The 23,710-nt window shown below is 44.9% G+C and overlaps 1 protein-coding gene across 2 annotated transcripts in view; it reads right to left on the minus strand.

Annotated features, from left to right (window-relative positions):
• Positions 1–421: 421 nt before the first annotated feature.
• Positions 422–23,710, minus strand: part of LOC147630361 (uncharacterized) — a 56,861-nt gene continuing 33,572 nt past the window's right edge. For both annotated transcript variants that reach the window (XM_086810220.1, XM_086810221.1), the window contains one exon: positions 422–1,294. In XM_086810220.1, the coding sequence (XP_086666346.1) occupies positions 481–1,294 (814 nt within the window). In that variant the 3' untranslated portion in view covers positions 422–480. The remainder of the gene's footprint in view (positions 1,295–23,710) is intronic.

The raw sequence follows: 23,710 nt of genomic DNA on the forward strand, positions 1-23,710 counted from the left end.
TGCGTGCATGCTTGAGGGCTCTATACTGCTGCCATGTGGGTAGCTTTGCTTGCATGCTTTTGTAAAAGGAACTTAGGCTATACAAGGTAAAGATGGGACTATGACGTTATCATTTGTCCGGTACAATCCATAATTTGCCCTCCAACGTTGCAATATCTAAATTTAGTCATGATCAATTGATATGGAACGGATATTCTAGTCATCTAAATATGTTTAGGGTGGTACTAGTTTTATTACGCGAATGTTAACGCCCTTAATGCTTAGTCCATGTTTCACTCATCTTATATAATCATCCCAAATTTATACTTTCCTTTTATGCTTAAACCCAGTAAACCAATGGACAAGCAATCAAAATAAGGTAACATTTTACAACTCTAGTTGAATTTTTTTTCCATTTTGGAGGACAATTTGAGACATATCATGACCATTAAAACTTGTATAGGAAAGTATATGAACCTGTTACATTGCAGGCACCTTGCATCAATCTAAGGCTGCTTTGTAACGAAGAGTAATGGGTTTGGAAAGCCCTTCAAACAGAGACCTTGAACTAGCTTGGATTTGATTAGCAGATTTTACATCCATTTTACTGCCATACTTGGTGCCCACTGAGTTGACCTGCGGACTTGTTTGATCTTGCAAGTTGGATGTGCTCAGTGACTTTATTACCTTTGACATGGGCATTTCCTTTCCATTCACACCTACCAAGGCTCCATCCGAAAATTTAAGAAGCCCAGCAGTTCTGCTGCCCAGGCTATCTGTTGCAGATGGAAAAACAGAAGAACTTTGAAGTACTCTATTAGGGGTGCCCATGTCTTGCCTGGTCTCAACCTCAGGAGAACCACCTGCAGGATTCATTAAATCAACCTTAGATCGCCTCCTGACCGACGTCTCGCTGACCTTATTGACATCCCCCATTCGTACATTGGGCACTGACACTGTTTTTGGGTAGTCATCATTTAGCCTTGAAATCTCCTTACTTTTCCTGACATCTGTGATCGTATTGCCATTTCGAAGAACAGACTCATTTTCCATAGTAGTAGACACTGTTATGGGAGAAAACGGTTCTTCTTCAGAGTGATCCTCACCATCTGAACGATATGCTGTCATTTCCATCCCTTCAACATCACATGAAATTCTTTGTGCCGGTGAGGAGAGCCCATAATAACCCCTCAACAGGTTCATTGCTGAAGAAAAGGGCCTCTTTTCTTTACACCTGCTCTCCGAACTCTGCATCGACCCTGCCCGTAAACTAGGACTGGGAGCATTAGTCTTTTGTGATGAAGAGACAGATGTGCTGCAAACATGAAATAAAGTCAAGAAGATACTCAAGCTCTCTTACTAGAAGCACACCACTTTAAATTCAGAGAGCTCGTGCCACATCTACACCGATGCAGAGAGATCTATTCCATGAAGGGTTCAACTTCCTTATGATATGAGATTATTGACAAACTCTCTTTTTTTTTTTCCGAGAATATTGACAAACTCTCTTTTTCCAATCATCATTTACAGATTAGCATACTAAATTTTAATTTTAAAACAAATACCTCGTTACTGTAGTAAGGTTCCTTTTGATATAAGAAAAAATGGCAAGCTCACTTTCTCCAATTATCATATTTACAAAATAGCGAATTGAATCATTATTTCCTCATTACTCACTTGCGCACTGCGCACTGCCTGCTAACCTGTCCGTTGCCCTGCACGCTGCTCAACGCCCTGTGTTTTGCCCGGCACGCTGCCTCCTCTTCTACACACATTGTATGCTGCTCCCTCCCTCTTTTTTCCCTCTGCAATCACCCCAACCCCCCACCCCCGTTCTCTTTCCTCTTTCTTTTTTCCCTTCCCCCAAGTATCCAGTGTTTTCAACCTGCAATCTGCGCACTGTGCACAGCCCCATCTTGCAGCCAAGATAAGCCCCAAGCAAGCTACTGTGCACACTTGAATGGGACACCGATAAAGGTGGAGGCATTCAGAAGTATACAGGCAGCAAAAACAGACAGTTCCAACATGGCTAAATCAATTAGGGAGGGGGTTTTCGCCCTGAAAGACACCTTCATGGTACACATGGATAAGATCATGCAAATGGAAGTAGAAAATGAAATGAAATGGGAGAAGATTGCCAGCCTCAAGAATAGTTACGCATGCATGTTATTGATGCTCGCCAAGAGGGAGACTCCATCCCACTTGTATCTCATGTTCAGATTAACAAAGCAATGAGAAAGTGTGTTTCCACATACTTAGTCTTTGTTCGTGATAAGGTTGAATGTAATGATCTGTGTGTAGATACCCTCACAAGTGAAAGGCTGAAATTTTAAATGCATACAAGGATTGTTTTGTAGATACATTACCAGGATGTATGTTTGAATTTCTTTGACTTTGTGTGTTGTTTTTTGATGTGTGGACAATGCTTGGATTTATGGCATGTGATAGTCCACTAAGCTCCAGACTACCTGGCCGCTAACTAGAATACCTAGTAGACGCGAATGATACATGCCTTTTTGTTGACTAGCTTTTGTCTAGTTTTTGAAGGAGGTAAGTATGCATTTGTTATATCTAACTGCATTTATTATATCTAACACATGTGACAAGCCATGAAGATGTACCATCAACAACAAAGCCATTGGTCAAAGATAAGGCATTGAGATGTTGCCAGATGAGCAGATGACACCACAGATATGGGAAAAGACGAAATGCACAAGCTCACCAGATGGGGCTAGTACCTGGAACATATGGATATACTAGGAACATATGGATGTACTTGGAACATATGGATATGCTTGGTACACTTGTTGGCTGCAGTTGAAGTAGGTTTTTGGCACAGCAACCCACACACACATAGAAGCACACACACACAAGATGATGAGATGCAAAGAGTTGATTGCATTGGAATGTGTGGACCTGGGGAGTCAACTCCATAATATCAAAATACAAATAAAAATGGTGGTGTCCTTTCACACCAGATATCCAAGGGGAAAAACCCAAAGGAAGAAAAGTGCACCACAAAGCCAATGGGCTGATTTACATAAACTTCTTCCTTCAAATCCCCATTGAGAAAAGCTGATTTTATGTCCAACTAATGCACTTTTCATCCATGATGGGTAGCCAATGCAACAACACATCTAACTCTGGCCATACGAGAGTATGGTGCGGAAGTCTCATCATAATCAATGCCCTTTTTCTAGGCATATCCTTTGGCCACTAGCCTAGCCTTGTACCTTTCAATGGTACCATAGACTTTCTTTTCAACTTGTATATACCCACTTTGTGACAATGGGCTTCTTGCCAACAGACAAGCCTACCAAATCCCATGTGTTGTTTTTATGGATAGAATCCATCTCATTTTGCATGGCTTTTACCCAATCCTCATCCTCACGAGCCTCTTCAAATAAATCTGGCTCGTCTCCATCACAAAGTGTACTCGTGCAAGCAACATCTGCGTGTTCTCTTGCATTACGTGAACCAGCCCATGTCCTGTTACCAAGTGGAGCTGAAAGCTTGCTCTCTTGTAATGTACGGAGCAGCCAACGAGGCACAACTCTAGCCTCTTCCATTGCTGTCCACTCTTGCTCCACTTCCTCTACATTTTGAGGTGTAATGAGCTCATTTATAGGCTGATTTTGAGCACCCAAATGCTGTCCATTAAGCAAAGTTGATGGCTGATCTGTTGTGCCATCAATTCCCAACGGGAGAAGTCCTTAAAAAATGTTCAGTGGGCCTGAAGGTGGCTGTCCAAAAAATTTAGCCAATGGCTGGTCTGAATTTTCAGCAAGCACATTGTCTCTGCTATCCAAAATCCTGTGTATGGAAGGATTAAAGAGACGATAGCCTTTACTACCATTGTTGTAACCCACAAATATGCACTTAGCTGCTTTGTCATCAAGCTTACCTCGCAATTGCTGAGGTACGTGTGCATAAGCTATATATCTAAAAACTCTATGGTTTTCAATGCTTTGGTAGGACATCTATTCAACACGTGTGTAGCACACATGATTGCCAATGATGCCATAGGTACACTGACGAAGGAATGAATGAAATACTTGATTATATTCCTGGGTGCTATGTGAGGCAAGCCTTTGCCTTTAACCATGCATCTAGCCATTTCCATCAATGACCTATTCTTTCTCTCATCAACACCATTTTGCTAAGGAGAATATGCCATCGTGCATTGATGCTTTATGCTCTTTTTTGCCATAAAAGCTTTGAAAGCAATGGATATGTACTCCCTCCCTCACTCTGTATGGAGGGTCTGCACTTTGCAACCTATTTGATTTTCAACTTGTGCCACAAAATGCTAAAAACATGCAAATACATCAGATTTTGCTTTCAAGGGATACACCCAAGCAAATCTGGAGTAGTTACTAGTCATTGATAAAGGTTATAAAGTATAGATGCTTTCCAATAGATGGTGTCTCCATAGGACCACACAAATCACTGTGCACAGCAGCCCTTGTTGATCCATCTTTTGGGAATGCATTAATGTGCATCATACCCAATATGCACCCTTCGCATACATGTTTTGGTGGCAGTTCTACATGAGGCATGTCCTGCACCATTTGATGTCTTTGCAATAGCAACAAACTGCCATAATTCACACGCTCAAACTTGGCATGCCACAATTCTGCTTCTTGCATGGAAGGTGTAAGAGTGGTAACCACATGAGCATCATGCTCTCTCCTGTCAAACCTATCAAGCTGATATAACCGGAACTGACCAATGCATAGCCACCTTCACTATGCACCTGTCGTCCTCAAAGTTCACTGCATATCCTCTTTTAGCAAAAGAGGAGATGAACAGCAAGTTCTTAATCCCTAGCACATAACAATAAAGGCTGTGTTGGGGTAAAGGCACTATGCCCACTCTTATAGTGTGTACAAGCCCATAAGTTATAGTACATAGTACACTTAGTACTTTTAATGTACTAAGTGCACTATGTGTACTAGTGCAATATACATGTGTGATAGGGGAGTCACACACTCATTCCCATGAGTTGACTTATCCCCACAACTCTCTCTCTCTTTCTCTCCCTTGTTTCTCTGTGTATGTCTCCCACATGAACTCTAACCCTAATTAAATCTCCCATTCAATTGGTATCAGAGCCTGCGTGTACTGTACGGACCTGCGTGCTGCATCAGAACTAGTCGCCTGTGTGTGCTGCGTGGGCAGAATCTTGTGTAGGTGCTAAAGCACATGTGAAGCTGCCCTGTGCAGAACAGGGCAAACCAATTCGTAGGAGACAGCTGAGCAAAGCAGTAAGGCTGTGTAAACGCTGGCCAAGGCAGGAAGTCACCTAGGTTTTGCTTTGTGCGAATTCTAGTCGCCTGAGCGCCTACAAGCAAACAGCTCGAAGCCAGGCTGGGCGAGCACGTGGCAAAAGGCATGTGGGCGGAAAAAGCAAAAAGTCGACGGCAGCCTTAGCACATGCAGGCAGGCTTGCTCGTAGGCGTGGTGGTGGTCCGCGTGAGTAAGCGAGGCGTTCCTGGCCACAAAGCGTATAGCGCTACTAGGCCAAGGCGTAATATCAGCGCTCGCAGCAATACTTGGCGCCCAGAAACCAAAAGCAGCGTGAGCGAGTACCCGTAGCGCGAAGGGGAGGCAAATGCGGCGCTTCTCCTTCGACCTCACAGAAGGCGAACTCCTAGCCGTTTTCGCCCAGTACGAAATCGCCTGAGGAGTCCAGAGCAGCAGCAGCATCATCAGCAGCAGTTGGCTCAGTTCCACCGAGACGTTCTCGGAGTCTGCTGGAAGTCGCACTCTCCGGTTGTACGACCGGCTTACTGTTGTGGTAGAAAGTGCTATTCAAGCGACAGCCCTTAATGCAGCAAACCCAATACTCCGTTCTTATGACCTGGTGGCTATTCGACCCACGAGTCAGAGAGTGTTCGATCAAGCTTGCACTCATTTAGAGCTTCTCGGGAGCATTTCAAGATTTGAAAGCACAGAGAGAGTTGTTTGCCAATGCACAGCAATAATTTTCTGCAACAAAAAAAATCAAAAATTCAGAGGTACATGCTTCAATTTTTTTTTTTGGGATTTGCAATTGAGCAGATACAATCATCAATTGAGCAGGTACAGGTGCCGAATTGCTCAATTTTGAGCAAAATTGGCAAAATTGGGTGACATTGGTCACAATCAAGATCAATTTGCAAGAAATTGGATGTCAAAATTTGGGGCTTTTGATGTATTTGTGCAATTGGGCATTCATACATGCTGTATGATGTGAGAAATCGCACATTCAGGCAAAATTGTAGCAAATTGCAGTGCAAATCAAGGGGCTTTTGTGCCGATTGGATTGATTTGCATGCAGGCACTCGCATTTGATGCTTTGGGCAACGTGTTGATGCCTGTCAAGCACTCAATGTGCCTGTAAATCAAGGGGCTTTCATGTATTGGATGTATATGTGGCCAGGGGGAAGCACCGTGAAGACTCTGGATGCCTTCATGTGCGTTAATGTACCATGTATGATCAGAAATTGATCTTAAATCAAGGGGCTTTTCAAGATTTTATGCTTGTTGAGCTTGGCAAAGTAGCAGGTAAGACTTTTATGCTTTGAATCCTCAGAAATCAGCTTGCAGTCAAGGGGCTTTTGCCCAATTTCTATTCGGGACTGTTGTATGCAGTGTTCGGGACTGTAAAAGTCTGATTTTCACTCATTTGGACAGCCAAGCACTTGGTACTATTGTACAGTACTTTGGAAGGGCAACAGAGCACATTTAAGGTGCTGTCCTAAATCTGCAGCAACCAGATTTTGGTGATTTCATCACATACAGTGGGAGTAGAGTTGCATTTGTGCTTCCGCAGTGGGAGATAAACTTTGGGAGAATAACTGTGAGCACTTTGTGTGCTTTTGGTGCAGTGTTTGCACATTTTGCAGGGAGTCAGGCATTGACAGGTTGCATATTGCTATGGCAACCACAGGTGAGAGCTCTTCATTGCTTCACATCAAGAAGCTTGAAGGCTCACATAACTATGATATTTCGCAAACCCAGTGCTATAATGTGTTGCTTCAGAAGAAGCAGCACAAGCCTATCAAAGAAAGGGGTGTAATGCCCGCTTCTCTTACTGCTGAAGAGTGGGAAGATATGGATGAGCTGGCAAGATCTACTATCATGTTGTCTGTGTCAGACTCTTTACTTTTCAGCATTCGTGAAGAGAAGACAGCTTGGGGAATGTGGCAGAGATTGCAGGACTTGTATGCCCAGCAAAGTGCCTCAAGCAAAGTGTATTGGTTAAAGAAACTCATAGGTCTTCAGATGAAGGAAGGGGCGTCTATGGGGCAGCCCATCTAAATGAGTTTAATGGTATTGTCAGCCAAGTTATAAATCAAAAGTTGGCAATGGACGATGAGTTCAAAGCCACCTTTCTCTTATGCACTTTGCTAGAGAGTTGGGACACATTCAGGACAGCCACTAGCAATTCAAATGCTATGCTGTTATATGCAGATGTTGAGGGTGCTCTTCTTCAAGAAGAGATGAACAGGAAGAACAATTCTGTTGGAAAGTCCAATGCAATGAATGCACGTGGGAGATCCCAACAAAGGGGAAAAAGCCAAGAACGGGGAAGGAGCAAGTCTTGCTCCAAAAAGGACTTGGAATGCCATTATTATGGCAAAAAGGGACACATCAAAAAGCAATGCTACAAATGGAAAAATGATCAAAAAGAAAAGGGAAAAGGCAAAGACAAAGACAAAGATGAAGCCAAAGATGCAAAGCAAAAGGGCAAAAGTGGAGTCAAGATTAAAGAAATCAATGTGTCACATGCAGGTGACAGTGAGGATGAGGTCCTATTCACGTCTTCACTTGATGCCCATTCACTTCTTACAGGAGATGGTCATGGTATGCACTCATGGATCATTGATTCAGGTGCCTCCTTTCATGTCACAGGTTGCAGAGACTTGTTTGTCAGGTATACTGCTGGCAATGAAGGAGTAGTTTATTTGGGTGATAACCATGCATGCAAGATTCTTGGCAGAGGTGATGTGAGGCTTGTGTTTTCCGATGGCTCACAGCTTATGCTCCATGATGTCAGGCATGTGCCTGAGATCAAGAAGAACCTGCTTTCTACTGGACAGCTTGATGATGCTGATTATGTTACCACATTTGGTCGTGGAAAGTGGAAGATTAGTAAGGGCTCACTGGTTGTTGCCAGAGGCTTTAAGGTGGACACTCTTTACTTCATGCATGCAGGTGTTTGTCACCATGCTAATGTAAATGCAACCGAGCTGCCGGAAATCTCTATGTGGCATGGCCGGTTGGGACACATGAGTGTCAAAGGAATGGAGCAATTGTCTCGTTTTGGTTACTTGCCTTCTCTAAAGTTTTCAAGTTTTCAGTTTTGTGAGCATTGTATATATGGCAGGCAACTCCAGTGCCCCCACAAGAAAGCTCTTGGACAGAAAGATGCTCAGTTAGAGCTTGTGCATACAGATGTATGTGAGATGCCTCGGCTTTCTTTGGGAGGGGCAAAATATTGTGTGTCTTTTATTGATGATGCCACACGCAAGGTGTGGGTTTATCCTCTTCGTTTGAAGAATGATACATTCTCAATGTTTGAGAAGTTTGTTGCTCTTGTTGAGAACCAAACTGGCAAAACACTGAAGGCTTTGCGTTCCGACAACGGTGGAGAGTATATGTCCAAACAGTTTCAGGACTTTTGTGATGCTAAAGGCATCAAGAGGGAGCTCTCTACTCCTTATGATCCTCCACAAAACGGGACAGCAGAGAGGATGAACAGGACCATTCAGGAGAAGGTCCGTTCTATGTTGTCACATGCTGCATTACCTCATGGTTTTTGGGCTGAAGCTGTTATGACAGCCGTTCATCTTATAAACAGGTCACCTAACACGAGGCTTGGTGGGAAAGTGCCAGAAGAAGTATGGACAGGGAAGCCTCCGTCATACAAGCACTTGAGAGTGTTTGGTTGCGTTGCATACGTGCACATACGCAGGGAAATGCGCACCAAACTTGATCCTAAGTCTCACAAATGCATATTCCTAGGGAAGGTGACAAAGGTGAAATGGGGTATAGACTTTGGGATCCCGTGAATAGAAAGATTATACGCAACAATGATGTCATTTTTTATGAAACATGCATGTATAAGGAGCCTGCAAGGCAACAGGAGCCTGGCAGAGTCATCTTTGATGATGATGGACATCATGGACAACAACCAAGGGCTGTGAATCAGCCATTACAGCAGCAAAACCAGCCCTTAAATGATGCTGAAAATGGTCCAAATGGACAGCCAGACATGGCAGAAGATATCCCTATGGATATACCACAGTTAGAGGAGATACCGGGCATGATTTTTCAGCCTTATGGCATGGAACAGGAGCCACCAATAGGTGATATGCAGGCTGGACAGCAACCTGCAAATGATGGTCATTGGGTACGGAGGTCCATAAGACCCTCCAGAGCCCCTGACAGGTTTGTTCCAAGGGTTGACTACTTGATGCTTACTGACTGTGGGGAACCCTCATGTTATAAGGAGGCTTTACAGAGGCCAGACAAGGCCCTTTGGGAGCGTGCCATGAAGTCAGAGATGGATTCTCTGCACAAAAATGGAACATGGAAGTTGGTGCATTTGCCTACAGGCAAGAAGGTTTTGCCATGCAAGTGGGTTTACAGGCTCAAAGTTGTACCTGATGCAAAGCCAAGATACAAAGCCAGGTTAGTGGCTAAGGGCTTCAAGCAGGAATATGGTGTGGACTTTGATGAGATCTTCTCTCCAGTGGTCAAAATGACCACACTTAGAGCTGTATTAGCTTTGGTTGCACATGATGATCTGGATTTGATTCAGATGGATGTGAAGATTGCTTTTCTTCACGGTGATCTCCATGAGGAGATATATATGCAACAGCCAGAGGGTTATGCAGTAAGTGGAAAGGAGAAGCTTGTATGCAAGCTGAAAAAGAGTCTTTATGGGCTCAAACAGGCACCAAGGGAATGGTATCATAAATTTGATACATTCATGAAATCCCAGGACTTCAGGAGAAGTGACATAGATCACTGCTTATACACCAAGAAAGCTTTGGATGGCAGTCTATTGATCCTCATCTTGTATGTTGATGATATGTTGATTGCCGGGAAATCTCGTAAAGAGATGGATGCCTTGAAGAAGAGGCTGCATCAGACCTTTGATATGAAGGATTTGGGTGATCCAAATCACATTTTGGGTATGCGGATACTTCGAGACAGAAATCAGCATGTGTTGTATTTGTCTCAGAAGGAATACATTGGCAAAGTTTTGCAGAGGTTCAATATGGACGGGGGGAAGAAGACTAGTACTCCTTTGCCTCCATATGTGAAACTCAGTGCTATGGACAGCCCACAGTCAGATAGTGGCAGGGCTGATATGGCCAAGATTCCGTATGCTTCAGCTTGTGGCAGTCTCATGTATGCCATGGTTGCTACTAGGCCGGACATTGCATTTGCAGTGGGAGTGGTTTCTAGATACATGGCCAACCCTGGCAAGAAGCATTGGGAAGCAGTGAAAGGTGTCATGAGATACCTGAAGGGCACACAGGATATGTGCATTTGTTTTGGCAAACAGGATGCATTAGTGCATGGTTACACGGATTCGGATTATGCCGGTCATCCAGATAACCGGAAGTCTACTACCGGTTATGTGTTTACATTCACAGGAGGTGCTGTGTCATGGATATCCAGGATGCAGAAGTGCACAGCCTTATCTACTACAGAGGCCGAGTATATTGCAGCCACAGAGGCTTGCAAGGAGGCATTATGGCTATCTCGGTTAGTGGTTGATTTGGGTTATATAGGGGATATTCCATTGTTGCATTGTGACAGTCAGAGTGCCATCCAGTTGGCAAAGAACCCTGTCTTTCATGCAAAGACGAAGCATGTGGATGTGAAGTATCACTTCATCAGAGAGGTGATAGAGTACAAGCAAATTCAACTTGTTAAGATTCATACGGATGACAACCCGGCTGATCTGTTGACAAAGAGTTTGCCTCCGGAGCGGTTTGCTCATTGCAGACACTTGATGGGCATTGGATGAGGCCAGTTTCAGCCTTGATATGGCCTTGTATATTATCATGTACATGCTGATTTTTTCTTTTCCTTTACTTAAGGGCACTTTGCCTTTAAGTGGGAGGTTGTTGGGGTAAAGGCACTACGCCCACCCTTATAGTGTGTACAAGCCCATAAGTTATAGTACATAGTACACTTAGTACTTTTAATGTACTAAGTACACTATGTGTACTAGTGCAATATACATGTGTGATAGGGGCATTCCCATGAGTTGACTTATCCCCACAACTCTCTCTCTCTCTCTCTCCCTTGTTTCTCTGTGTATGTCTCCCACATGAACTCTAACCCTAATTAAATCTCCCATTCAGGCTGCACCATCTACTGTTGAAGCCTGTTGTGAGGATCACCTCCCCAACACCCTGAACTGGATAAGAAGAATTGTTTGCATATGTTACCTCTTTGCCTTCAGCGGCAACCATAAGCTTCTTAAACAAATTCCTCTGTGAGGTAATGTGTTTAGAAGCACCACTGTCAAAGTACCATGTATTGTATCTTTCATTGACACTAAGAGACATATGCTCTAGTGATGCATCATAACTGCAAGTAAGAAAGGTCCACTCATCCAGCACAAGATTTCCTCATGCATCATCATTCGCTGTAGGTAATGAAGAAGAATGTACACCCATGCCACTTTCCTTTTTCTTCTTCTTTGCAAGCCGCTTTCTGCACTCATTCAAATAGTGAGCCGGATTTTTGCAACAGTGACATTTGCTCTTTTTCTTGGGCTTGCCTGCATCATTTTTAGCCTTTTGTGAAGGCTGTCCCAAATCAGCCTTTGACTGAAAATTGCTTTTCCTTTGCCCTTGCCTTGGGCAACAAAAGCCCCATCATTGCCATGCATGACGGAAGATTTGTTCTTCCGATTTTGCTCCTCCTGTAGTAACAAGCCAACCAACTCTTCAAACAAGGTTGGTTCCGGGATCCCCTGCATAGATAGAGTGAGCGGTGTGGAAGTTCAAATAAGTTTCTGGCAGTGATGATAGTGTCCTTGAAACCAGTCCCTTTTCAGAAATGACCTCATCAACTTCTCCCCAAGATCTTGGGACTTGGATCTTCGTAAGATGATCAACCATACTGTCACCATCATTCATGTCCAAGTTCTCAAGTTCCTTCTTGAGATATGCAACCTTGGCCTCATTGTTTGCCTGATACATGGTTTCAAGTACATCCCAAGCTCACCGTGAGGTCCTGCAAGACCTAATATGTGGTATGATTGATCACTTTATTGACAAAGCAATCAAAGTCATCGCTTAGGCATCATGAGTATCCCATCTCTTCTGCTCCTGTAAGGAAGGAGTAGGCACTACAGCTTGTTGAGCACCACAACCAAGTGTGTTAGGTGCTATGTCAGCAGGGCGTACATCTTCACCCGATACATAATCCCATACACCTTAGGCCACAAGAGGAGTTTCGAACCGTGAAACTCCATCCAATTTGTCCTCTTGGGACAAAACCCCGAGTATATCACTTGTATTCCAAGCCATAATGCTGAAATCTCTTTACCAAGAGAGATGCAAACACGTGCAACCAAATATGCTTTAAAAAGCACCTACAGGCAAAATCCCAATGCACTAGAGTGCAATGCCAAGCAACCACAAGGTTTTGCGCAAATGTTTTGTCCCAAATACACGGCTGCAAATAAAGTTTGTTGTGTCCTGACAACAAAATCACTGCATAAATTTGCAAACAGGGCTTGCAATGTGAAAAGCCCCAACCTTCCATGCACCAATGGGTTGTTTTGTGTGTCAATTGCACACAAATCACAAAAGCCCAAAAATATGTGTACCAATGAGCTTTAAATGTGCGATTAAGCATTGATTTTAGGAAAGCCCCAAATTTGTCCATGTCCTGTAACTGTAACTGCAACTGCAACTGTACAATTAAGCACCAATTTTTTTGGAACCCTGCAGCAAATCTTGCCCTATACTGCTGATTGCACCTGTAGGTTTGTAATGAAGCATGCAAATCACAAAAAAAAAACCCAAGAATAGCACCAAGAAACAAGTACCTGTAAGCCCTCTAGAGTTGTCGCCTTGCAGGTGATGCAATGGAGCAAGCTGACAGCAGCAACCTGGCGACAGTCGAGGACGGCAACAAAGCACAAAGACAGCAACAAGACAACTTTGGCTGCTGGCGAGCAGTAGGCAGCGATGATGGTGGACAGCAGAGGGGCAGCGACGGCGAGTTGCAGAGGGGCAGGTAACCAATGGCGACGTTGACTGTGGCCAGACGGCAACTTTTTGGGCGAAAATGGCGACAATGACTTTTTGGTTGGAACTGGCGATAGCAACGAGCGGTAAACTATCAAGCAGATGGGTCCAAAAATTATTGAAAATCCGTCGAATGCCATGTAAGGCACAAAGTGGGTGGAGGGCCGTCCACTGTGCTACGATCATTGCCGATTGGCGGGGCGGTGACAGTCCTTTGCGCACTAGTGCCGACACTTCCAGAGGTGAGAACGGGCAGAGAGCAACAGGCCTGGCGGCGGACAAGAGGCGGACGCAGCTGCCGGAGACAAGGCGATCAGACAGACGGAATGTGCAGTCGACGGAGTTGGGGCGCCAGAAGGAAATTGTCTGCAGTCGGACGGAACGTGCAGTCGCGCCGGACAGATAGCGTTGGCCTACGCGACAGGAAGAAGTGGCTCTAATACCACTGTTGGCTGCAGTTGATGAACTAGGTTTTTGGCACAACCCCCACACACACAAAGAAGCACACATACACAAGATGATTAGATGTAAAGAGTTGATTGCATTGGAATGTGTGGAGCTGGGGAGTCAACTCCATAATATCAAAATACAAATAAAAGTGGTGGTGTCCTTTCACACAAAATATCCAAGGGGAAAAACCCAAAGGGAGAAAAGCGCCCTCGGTTAGCCCATGTTCACATGTGGCACTACTCATACCATATATGCCAATAACACTTGCATTCCGCAGTTGAGGACAACTGCAATATAAGAGGGAGGGAATGTAACTATTTGGCCCTCCTAGCTCTTTTCACATGATGGAACCATTATCCAGACATTGGACAAATAGAAGAAGGCATGGAGACAAGGATCATGAAGTTTGCTCATGAAAAAGCCCATTTTTTGTCAAAAAGCAAAAAGTCAAAGTGAGTTGACCATGAGCCAGGAGTACCACTAGCAAGAGGAGACTGAGCCGAACGAAAAGCAAAAAACCTCTTTTTCAAAATGCAGCTCTAGGGCCAAAAAGCAAGGCCCTGAAGCCATAAAAGCAAAGCATAAAAGAACTTTGAAAAGCTGCTCTTATTTGAGTGATATTTTATTGCTTAAAGTGAAAAGGACAAAAAGCAAAGCAAAAGAGGAAAGCAAAGTGTAGGAGGCAAAGCAAAATCTTGGCTAGCTTTTCTAGCAAAAAGTAGGACCCCGCTTCAACTATAAAAGAAGCATGAACTGCCTCCATCAACTGTTGTGCCATGTCATCATTTGTTCATACGACTCTGCGGATCCGTACAGCCATACAAAATTGTATGGACACCTGGGATTCTGCCCCTATTGTTCACCGCCTGATCTCTGCTGACAAAGCCGCTCGAATTGCTGGTTGCGCCAACTGCAGAGTTGCCACCGACAGAACTGCTGCTGGGCAGCAACGCTTATGCCACCACCTATTGTACGATCTGCGCCAGCTCACAAGACTTACACAGCACCTCATCTGAACCGCCTCCGCCACCTACTGAAGCGCCCCCGTCTGAACCAAAGTAGCCACCGTCGGAACCAGCCCCGTTGGCGCCGACCAGCACTGCCGCCCCTTGCACAAGTCCAGCGCTGCCTGAATCTTCACCTGGCTACTGGCTGTCTTTGCCTAGTTGCTGCCGTCATTGTCAACAAGAGCCGCTACTGCCACCTACACACCATTCCCAACTGCCATCAGTCCTAAGTTGCTACCACTTGGCTGTTGGGGTTGGGGAGAGCTTGCCTGTACACCACCACACAACACACACTAAGCTTGAACAAAGCGCCCAACACACATAAGTGTGTTCACACGAGGAAAAAACCTGTGTCCAGCCATAGGGAAAAAGTGCCCATGAGTAAGCTGTGTTCACACGAGGAAAAAACCTGTGTCCAGCCATAGGGAAAAAGTGCCCATGAGTAAGCTGTGTTCACACCTGAACTAGCCGGGAGTGGTCATGACCAACAAACCCCCCTCAAGTGAATGGTGTGAACGGAGACAAGGTGTAGCAAACTACCCTAGTAGAGCCTGTAAGCTTCAAACTTTTCCCTCGAAAGAGGCTTTGTAAACCCATCTGCTATATTGGCATGTGTAGACACATAAGCCAAGTCAATCTCTCTTGCATGGAGCCTTTCTCTAACATAATGATAGTGAACCTCAACATGCTTTGTGCGGGCATGAAATACTGGGTTTTGTGCAACTGCCAAAGCACTCTGATTGTCAGTGTAAATGATGGTAGGGGACTGTTGTCCAACACCAAGATCGCTAAAAGGCGTCGTAGCCAAACACATTCCACAGTAGCTGTAAAGGCTGCCCTGTATTCAACTTCATAGCCTTTCAACTTCAAAACCTCCGCCCTATGGAGGGTTCATGAATCTTTCCTCTTGGTCCAAGACCATGGACACAAGCTCCTCCCATGTGATGGTGCTAAGTCTACCACTGGTGATCAATGAGGAGTAAAAGGCTGACTGCTGAGAGGGCAAATGTGACAGCAACGTTATGGCCATATCCTCTGACGGTATCTCTTTCCCTGCCTGGAGAACTTCCTGCTGAACAACCTACAGCTTGTTGATGTGCTCCCGCATCGTTGACGACTTTGCAGGATTCATCACCCACATCTGAACTTCCAAGGAGATTCTCTTCATGGGTGATACCCTGTTGTAGAGAGAAGCCAAATGCTACCAAATACATCTGGCGAGCGTCATATGCTTTATATGATTGATCACTTGTGGTGTGCAATTGAGGAAGATGAAAGAACGGACTCTGGCGATGACATGATCCCATAACTATGCTTGTGCCTCCCGTTCCTTCCGAATAGAGGGTAACTCCCCTTCCTCTAACTCCGGCCGTGGAACCCCAACAACAATGAAATCAGCCAAGTCATAAGACTCCAAAACAGATTCCATCATTACCTTCCATATGCCGTAGTTATTCCCGTCCAACTGACGGTCCACCGGGAACATGGGGAGTGTCGGGATCTTCACGTGCTTCTCAGCCATCTCAAGCAAATCTGCCATTGCCGAGTTTTAATTGAAAAGGGAGGGTGGGTGGGAAAAAATGAAGAACTAAACCTGCAAGTGGCTGTCCAGCAACACGGCCCGCCTTTTCGCTTGCTTCTCCTCTTCCCGTATGGCCCAAAACAGTCCTGAAGTCTTGTGAAAGGAGGTGGATGAGATAAGAAATAACAAGTGGCTGTCCAGCAATCAGTCCGCCAAACGCTTGTAATCCTATTTCCTCAAAGTCCAAACAGTCCTCCAAACAGCACTTCAAACTACCCCCCTCTTGCTCACACAATTCCCAAGATCTTCCAAGAGCCTAGAGCTCTGATACCATATCAGAATATGCAACAGAAATGAAGACAAGAACTGAAAACTCCAAGAGCAAGTGCACAGCATATAAACGCAGTACTAGGAGAGAGAGAGAGAGAGAGAGAGAGAGAGAGAGAAGCGTGTAACTCAACTATATACACAAGAAAATCCCGGAATACAATGTACAATGTGGGGGGGGGGGAGCAAGGGGCCATTTTATATGGCTCCAGAGCAGCCAGTCGGCCTGCTGTAAACAGCCGACAACAACCACTACTGCCCACGACCAGCAATTAGTGCCAGTTGGCCAGCAACAGACACATGTCAGCCAGCACACTCCAGTCGGCCAGCATACAGGGGAAAGCTGGGGGCAACAGAGCAATCGGACAACCCTCCACACCAAGGAAAAAATAGGGAAAAATATGGAAAGTGGGAAAAAATGAGAAAACACCTAAATCGGGTGGGCACACCCACAACAAAGACCCTCGTGTAAATATCCAGATAGGAGATGACTGCTAACACTAACTGCATGTAGGATGTGAACTCATTTGACAAATATTCCCCCCCTCGATCTGTACGCAATGCGACCAGCTTGTGTCCAGAAGCATTTTCAGCCATGGGACGGGAGTCTTTGAAATCTGCAAAGGCACCTGACTTCACTTTTAAACCATACACCCAACAAAACCGAGTGTAGTCATCAATGAACGTGATGAAGTACAACTTACAAGTGTCCTCCAAAAGATGGAGTCCTTATGGGGCCACAAAGATCACTATGAATGAGTTGTAATGGATGGACAGCCCTCATAGCACCATCTTTAGCAAAGGAATTCCTTTGCATCTTTCCAAGGATGCATCCCTCACATACATGCTTGAAGGGAACCTGCATAGGAGGAAGCTCATGCACCATACCTTGCTTCTGCAAGCGTACAAGAGATGGGAAATTCAAGTGACCAAACCGAGCATGCCATAACTTAGTGTCACTCAACACACAGGATGTGGATGCAATCATAGCATCATGAGAATGAGTACTCCTGTCATACATGTCAAGCTTATACAAGCCATTGCATAATGTCCCAGAAAGCATAAGAGAAGCTAAATCTCTACTGTCATACACTAAGCAACAAGGTCACAAAACTGAACCTTAAACCCAGATAATGCAAGGGCTGAAACAGAAATGAGATTCTTAATGCCTGGTACATATAAAGTGTCACAAAGAGTAAAACTATCCCCATTACATGGGGTTAGCTCCACATTGCCAATGCCTTTAATGGAGTAAGAGGCATCATTGGCACACATAACTATGCCACCTGGAGGTGAATCCTGCAAATTGGCAAATAGATCTCTACAAGAAGTGATGTGCTTAGAAGCACCACTATCAAAGTACCAATCTCCAGCTGAGATAGACATACAAGAAGCAAGCAAACTGCATGTAACCACTAATGCATAGGCCTCATGAGCAAAGTTAGCCTCTTCTTTAGTGTCCACAGTAGCAGCCAAACCTTGCTGCTTCTTTTTCTTTTCACTTTCAATGCGCTTCCTACATTTCTCAATGAGATGGCTAGGTTTTCTGCAATAGTTGCATCTCTTTTTGTTCTTGGTTTCACCCTCTTTAGACGAGGTAGAATCTGAATGGGCATGTGGTTTGCCCTTAGGCTTACCACTAGATGCAGCCCCAAATTTGCCTTTGTTTCGATCAAAAGCACCAAATGCTTGATCATCAGAAAGCATAGTAGTCCTGTTAGAATGAGACTGCTCCTCCTGCAATAAGAGAGTCACCAATTCATCAAAGGTATACAAGTTTGGATTACTCTTCATGAGTAGATGAAGAGTAGTAGCAAAACCCTGATAGGATTCTGGCAAACCCTGAAGCACTGTAGATACGAGTGAACCATCTGGAATGACCTCATCAATGTTGATGAGCTGCTCTCGCAAATCCTTGATGCGGGTAAATTGTCCATTGAACCACCCTCATCCATATGCTCAGACTCAATCTTCTTGCGAAGATAGGCAACACGAGTCTCATTGCGCACCTCATATTGACTTTTCCCAACTGGTCGCTTTAGACAGCATTACAGCAGCTTCAGTTTAGCATCTGTGCAGTAGCAGCTGCCAGTGGTTTTCTCTCTACCAGTTCTGGCTGCCTTTGAGGCTGTGGTTGCAGCCTTAAAGCAGCTGTCTACAACCGGTCACCTACAAGGGTGTTGTGGGATAGTTTTGAGGCTGAATTCGGGACTGTTATGGGACAGGTTTTGGACAGTTTCCAAGGCTGTTTTGCCTTTGTATCTGGAAAGAGACCTGGTCATGAGCCTTGCTGTTGCTTCATGGAAAATCTGGTGCAAGTCTGCACCCGCACCTTGGTTTCTTGTAAAAGCTTCTATCTAAATAAAGAAGTTCCTACGGGGGGCCAACTATTCCAGCTCACTGTGGTGTTTTTTATATTGTTTATGGTTCTTCCGCTGTGTTTCAAAGCTCTGTCTGGTATTTGAAGTGTTTGTCTATTGCTCTGGGTCCCCGATTTTCGTTACACCTAGACATCCTTGATTGGGAGGTGCTAGTCACGACATTCAATGTTCGTTCCCTTCTTGGGACTTTGCCAAGCATATCAGTTTTGTGTGGACGTGTTCACTGACAGATCAGCCCTACTCTCAAATGCACAAATAGGCGCTACGACCCGAAAGCAAAAAAAGCAACTTTCTCCCGCTTCTGGGTTGACTGCTTTCAACAAACTCAAGGAGGCCTTCTCCAAAGCGCCTTGCTTGAAGCTAGCTTCTTAGGATGATACATTTGTGGTTTACATGGATGCCAACAAGTTAACAACCATGCCATTGGGGTGGTGCTGCAACAAGACGGATATCTTGTCACTTACATGAGTCATAAGCTGGACGCCACAGAACGCAATTACTAAGTACATGATAGTGGAACTCATTGCCGTGATCCAAGCCCTGAAACAGTGGAAACATTTTCTATATGGGCGCGAATTCACCATTCGCACGGATCATCGAGCACTTAGGTGGTTACAGAACATGCCTAATGCTCAGTGGAGTGACCACCAAGCTCGTTGGAGTTAGATCTTTCAACAATTTGATGGTATAATCAAGCATCTTTTAGGTAAGATCAATCTAGTGGCCGATGCATCGAGTTGAAAAGGAGCCACATCAATTATATCCCACGTGTTCCCCGCGGAGAAAAGTCTTCACGAGATGCGCGGACAGTACCAGCACTCAGGCAAGTTCAGTACTCAGTGGGCGAAAGCTGTAGTGACCACGGAGCCGTAAGATTTCATGATACATGATGGGTGGCTCTTATATAAGAATCGTCTTTGTGTTCTTAAGGCATATCGGCCACGGCTTCTCCATGACATGCATGACATCGTCATGGATGGTCATCATTGAGGAATGACTAGCATCTTGGAGAAGCTTGAGCGGCGATTTTTACTGGCCAATGTCACAAACAGGCACGTGTACACGGAACCAATTCACCACCAAAACAGCATACATACATCAACCATTCCTGGCATATACATGATTACCATCATTGTGAAACATTACATGAGCATATACATCCTGCAAACATAAACCAACTTGCACATGACACAGCACTAGGGGCTGAAGTTGGGCCAGCCCCCCCCCCTGAGGTATCTTTCTTACCAACATAAGTATTTATATGTACAAGATGCGGGTGCCCGGAGAGTACACACTCATCCAGCCAACACCAGATTTATCCAACTGTGGAAACATAGGTAAACACATTACCTACAACTCCTCAGTCACCAACCAAGGTCGAGTGGTCACCAACCACTCCTGTTGCAACCCCCTCAGTCACCAACCAAGGTTGAGCGATCACCAACCGCTCCTGTAGCACACCCTCGGTCACCAACCTGGGTAGAGTGATCACCAACCACTCCTGTACTTTGATAGAGCGGTCACCAACCCTCTAACAAAGTGCTGTCCCAAACCTGCAAAACAGTAACCAGCCATGGTTTTGGCTCACTGGCCACCCACAGGTTCCACCAGATCACATCCCCAGGCCTGGTACTTGTCTAGGGACATGTTTGCTCAAGTTTCGTCGCGAGAAACCTCCTGCAAACCTGTAAAAACAGCCAATAATGGCCCTTATAACAGTCGGCCAGCTCCTGTAGAGAGACTGCTCATTCCGTCCAAGCCCTACTCTCAGCAAAGAAGCCCAAAAACAGTCCCAACAGCCATGCGCAAGCTCCTGGAGCCAAATCGACCAGCCTGCAGCCCTGTAGATGCAATCACCCTGCCCTGTAGAGAGAGAAATAGCAGCCGGCCAGCCCTAGGACCCTTGTACTTCGCATGTATTCCACCTGTGGCTCATGCGTATGAGTAAACTTGCTGTTTTTCCTGTCCAAACATCTCCTAACAGCCCACGATTTCCAGATGAGTGCTCTACAAGTCAGGGCTTGCCCACTTTGGCCCTCCCACCCCCAGAATAGCAACTCGTGGAGCTTTTTGGGAGTGCCCGGGTGCCCATCTCTCATAATTGACCTTGGTTCATTAAAAATACTCCAGCCTGATGTGAACTCACTTATAAAATTATAAGTGTGTCCACCCACACTTTAAGCGAATGTGAACCTTGCACCCAATAAACCTTAGTAACATGAAATAATGCATAGATTGGGTTAAGTGTGCACACTTACCACCTGCAAAACACATAAGGAAACCATATGAGTCCCAAACAGGTGTGCACACACGTATCCACGGGTTGTCCAGGCGTCCCCGATGCCCGTGGACATTCACAGGCAGAATACCAAGCAATGTCCAGGCATCAAAAACAAGTCATCCATGCATGTGTAACTCACATACATATGTTGGTGCACAAACATAGTGGATGAAATCTCCCAACTTACATCTTGTACATCCAACTAGCCCATTCACAAGCGCCGTCCACACACGACCAAAAAGTACTCACTAGGGTAACCACCCTTCCATGAGTCCAGAGTCACTCACCAAGGTTACCACCCTTCCATGAGTTCATAAATCATGCCAGGAACTCACACCATGATACCAATCCTTCCATGGAGCCCTTCCACATGTATTCAATCATGACATCATTTCAGACGTCTTCAAATATGCCTCGTCCATCCACTTCGCATCAAGTGCTGGATAGTTTCTGAACTTCACAAGGTACTTACGTACAAGCCTGCCTCTAGCAGCTTTCCGCTCCTTGTGAAAAACAATCTGCTCACGTTGCAATACCTCTTCCAGCTCATCAACCTCGGGTTGATCTTCCATAACTAGCTCCACCGGCTCAGGACCAGCATATCTCTTCAAGAGACTGACATGGAAAGCATTATGAATCCGCCAATGATCTGGCAACACCAGCCTATAAGCTACCTCATTGATCTTTTCCAAGATTTGAAATGGTCCATAATACTTGCAAGATAGCTTCGGATAGTTACCATCTTTCCCAGTCTGCTTGCGAAGGCGAGCCTTTTAGAATTTCAATAAAATCCAATCTCCATCCTTTAAATTCAATTGCTTTCTATGCTTATCTGCAGCTTTCTCATGCTTATCCTAGGATCTCTGTATGGCTGTCCGGACCTGTGCAAAGGCCGTATCCAAATTGCTTACATACTCATCTGCTGCAAATATCTCATCCTTCGTGCAAAGGATAGGTGGCAAAATAATCTTGCCATAAACAATCTCAAAGGACGCCTTGCCCGTAGAAGTATGCATTGTATTGTTGTAAGCAAACTCTACCAGTAACAAATACTTCTCCCAATCTAATTTGCGATCAGCCACATAGCATTTCAAAAGATCAAGCACAGTTGAATTTGCAATCTCACTCTGCCCATCTGTCTCTGGATGATATGCAGAAGAGAAATTCAGCTTCATTCCCATGTTATCAAACAATGCTCGCCAAAAGAGACTTGTGGTGCGAGGATCACGATCCCCCACAATCGTCTTTGGCATACCATGATGTTTGAAAACCTGTGCCATAAATATTTTTGCCATATGTTCTGGCTTTATGGTCTTCCATACCGGAATAAAATGTGCCTGCTTACTGAACCTATCCACAATAGTCCAGATGGCATCATTCTCTTGCTGCGTCTTAGGAAGACCTGTGATAAAATCCATGGCAATACTCTCCCAAGGCTGATTCGGAATCGGCAACGGTTGAAGCAACCCCGGAGTCTTATGCCTGTCAAACTTAACTTTATGGCAAACCATGCATTGGCGCACATAGTCATCTATGTCTTTACGCATTCCTGGCCAGAAAAAAACTCTCTCCAAAGCTTGTGTAGTGGCAAGGATTCCTCTATGCCCTGCATAAGGCGGTGCATGGCATTCATCCATCACTTTCTGCCTCAAATCCTCATGTACACACAAGCGATTATGAAACATCAAACATCCATCACGTATGGAGTAATTCGGGGCTGCTATACCCTGCTGAAAACCAGCCCATATATGCTGAAAATCATCATCTGTATGATAAGAATTTCGCATATTTGATAAGTCCTGATGATAGGCTACTGTAACAGCACTTACTTGAGGCCTTCGGGATAGTGCGTCGGCCACTACATTCTTCTTACCAGGAGTATGTAAAATCTGAAAATGAAACATAGATAGGAAGTTTGCCCATCTCATATGTTTCTCAGATAGCTTAGTCTGTGTAAGAAAATACCGTAGAGTCTGATGATCAGTCTTAACAGTAAATTCAGCTCCCAAAAGATAATGCTTCCACATCGTGAGAGCATGAATCACTGCCTCTCGTAAACCTGCAAGTAGAGTTCGGCATGTTGCAACCGACGGCTCTCATATGCCACTGCATGGCCTTCCTGGTTCAACACTGCACCAATACAACTCCCACATGCATCACATTTCACCAAGAAAGGTTTATGCAAATCTAGAATGATCAACACCGTTCCAGTCATGATTGCTTTCTTTAACTTAAGAAAGGCATTCCTTTGCTTGTCACCCCAGTGAAAAGTAGCTTTCTTCTTTGTTAAATCATGCAAAGGTGAAGCAATCTCGGCGAAGAGCTTAATAAACCGGCGATAATATGAGCATAATCCTAGAAAGCTCCTGATCTCATGTACATTCTTCAATTCTGGCCAATCTTTTATAGCCTGCAACTTGGCGGGATCCACACGTACCCCATCCTTGGATACAATATGACCAAGGTAATGAATTTCAGCCAAGAAAAAT

The sequence above is a fragment of the Cibotium barometz genome, chromosome 16 (genome assembly GCF_041138505.1).
Source record: "Cibotium barometz isolate CiBa-2024 chromosome 16, ASM4113850v1, whole genome shotgun sequence".
In the NCBI taxonomy this organism is placed as follows: Eukaryota; Viridiplantae; Streptophyta; class Polypodiopsida; order Cyatheales; family Cibotiaceae; genus Cibotium; species Cibotium barometz.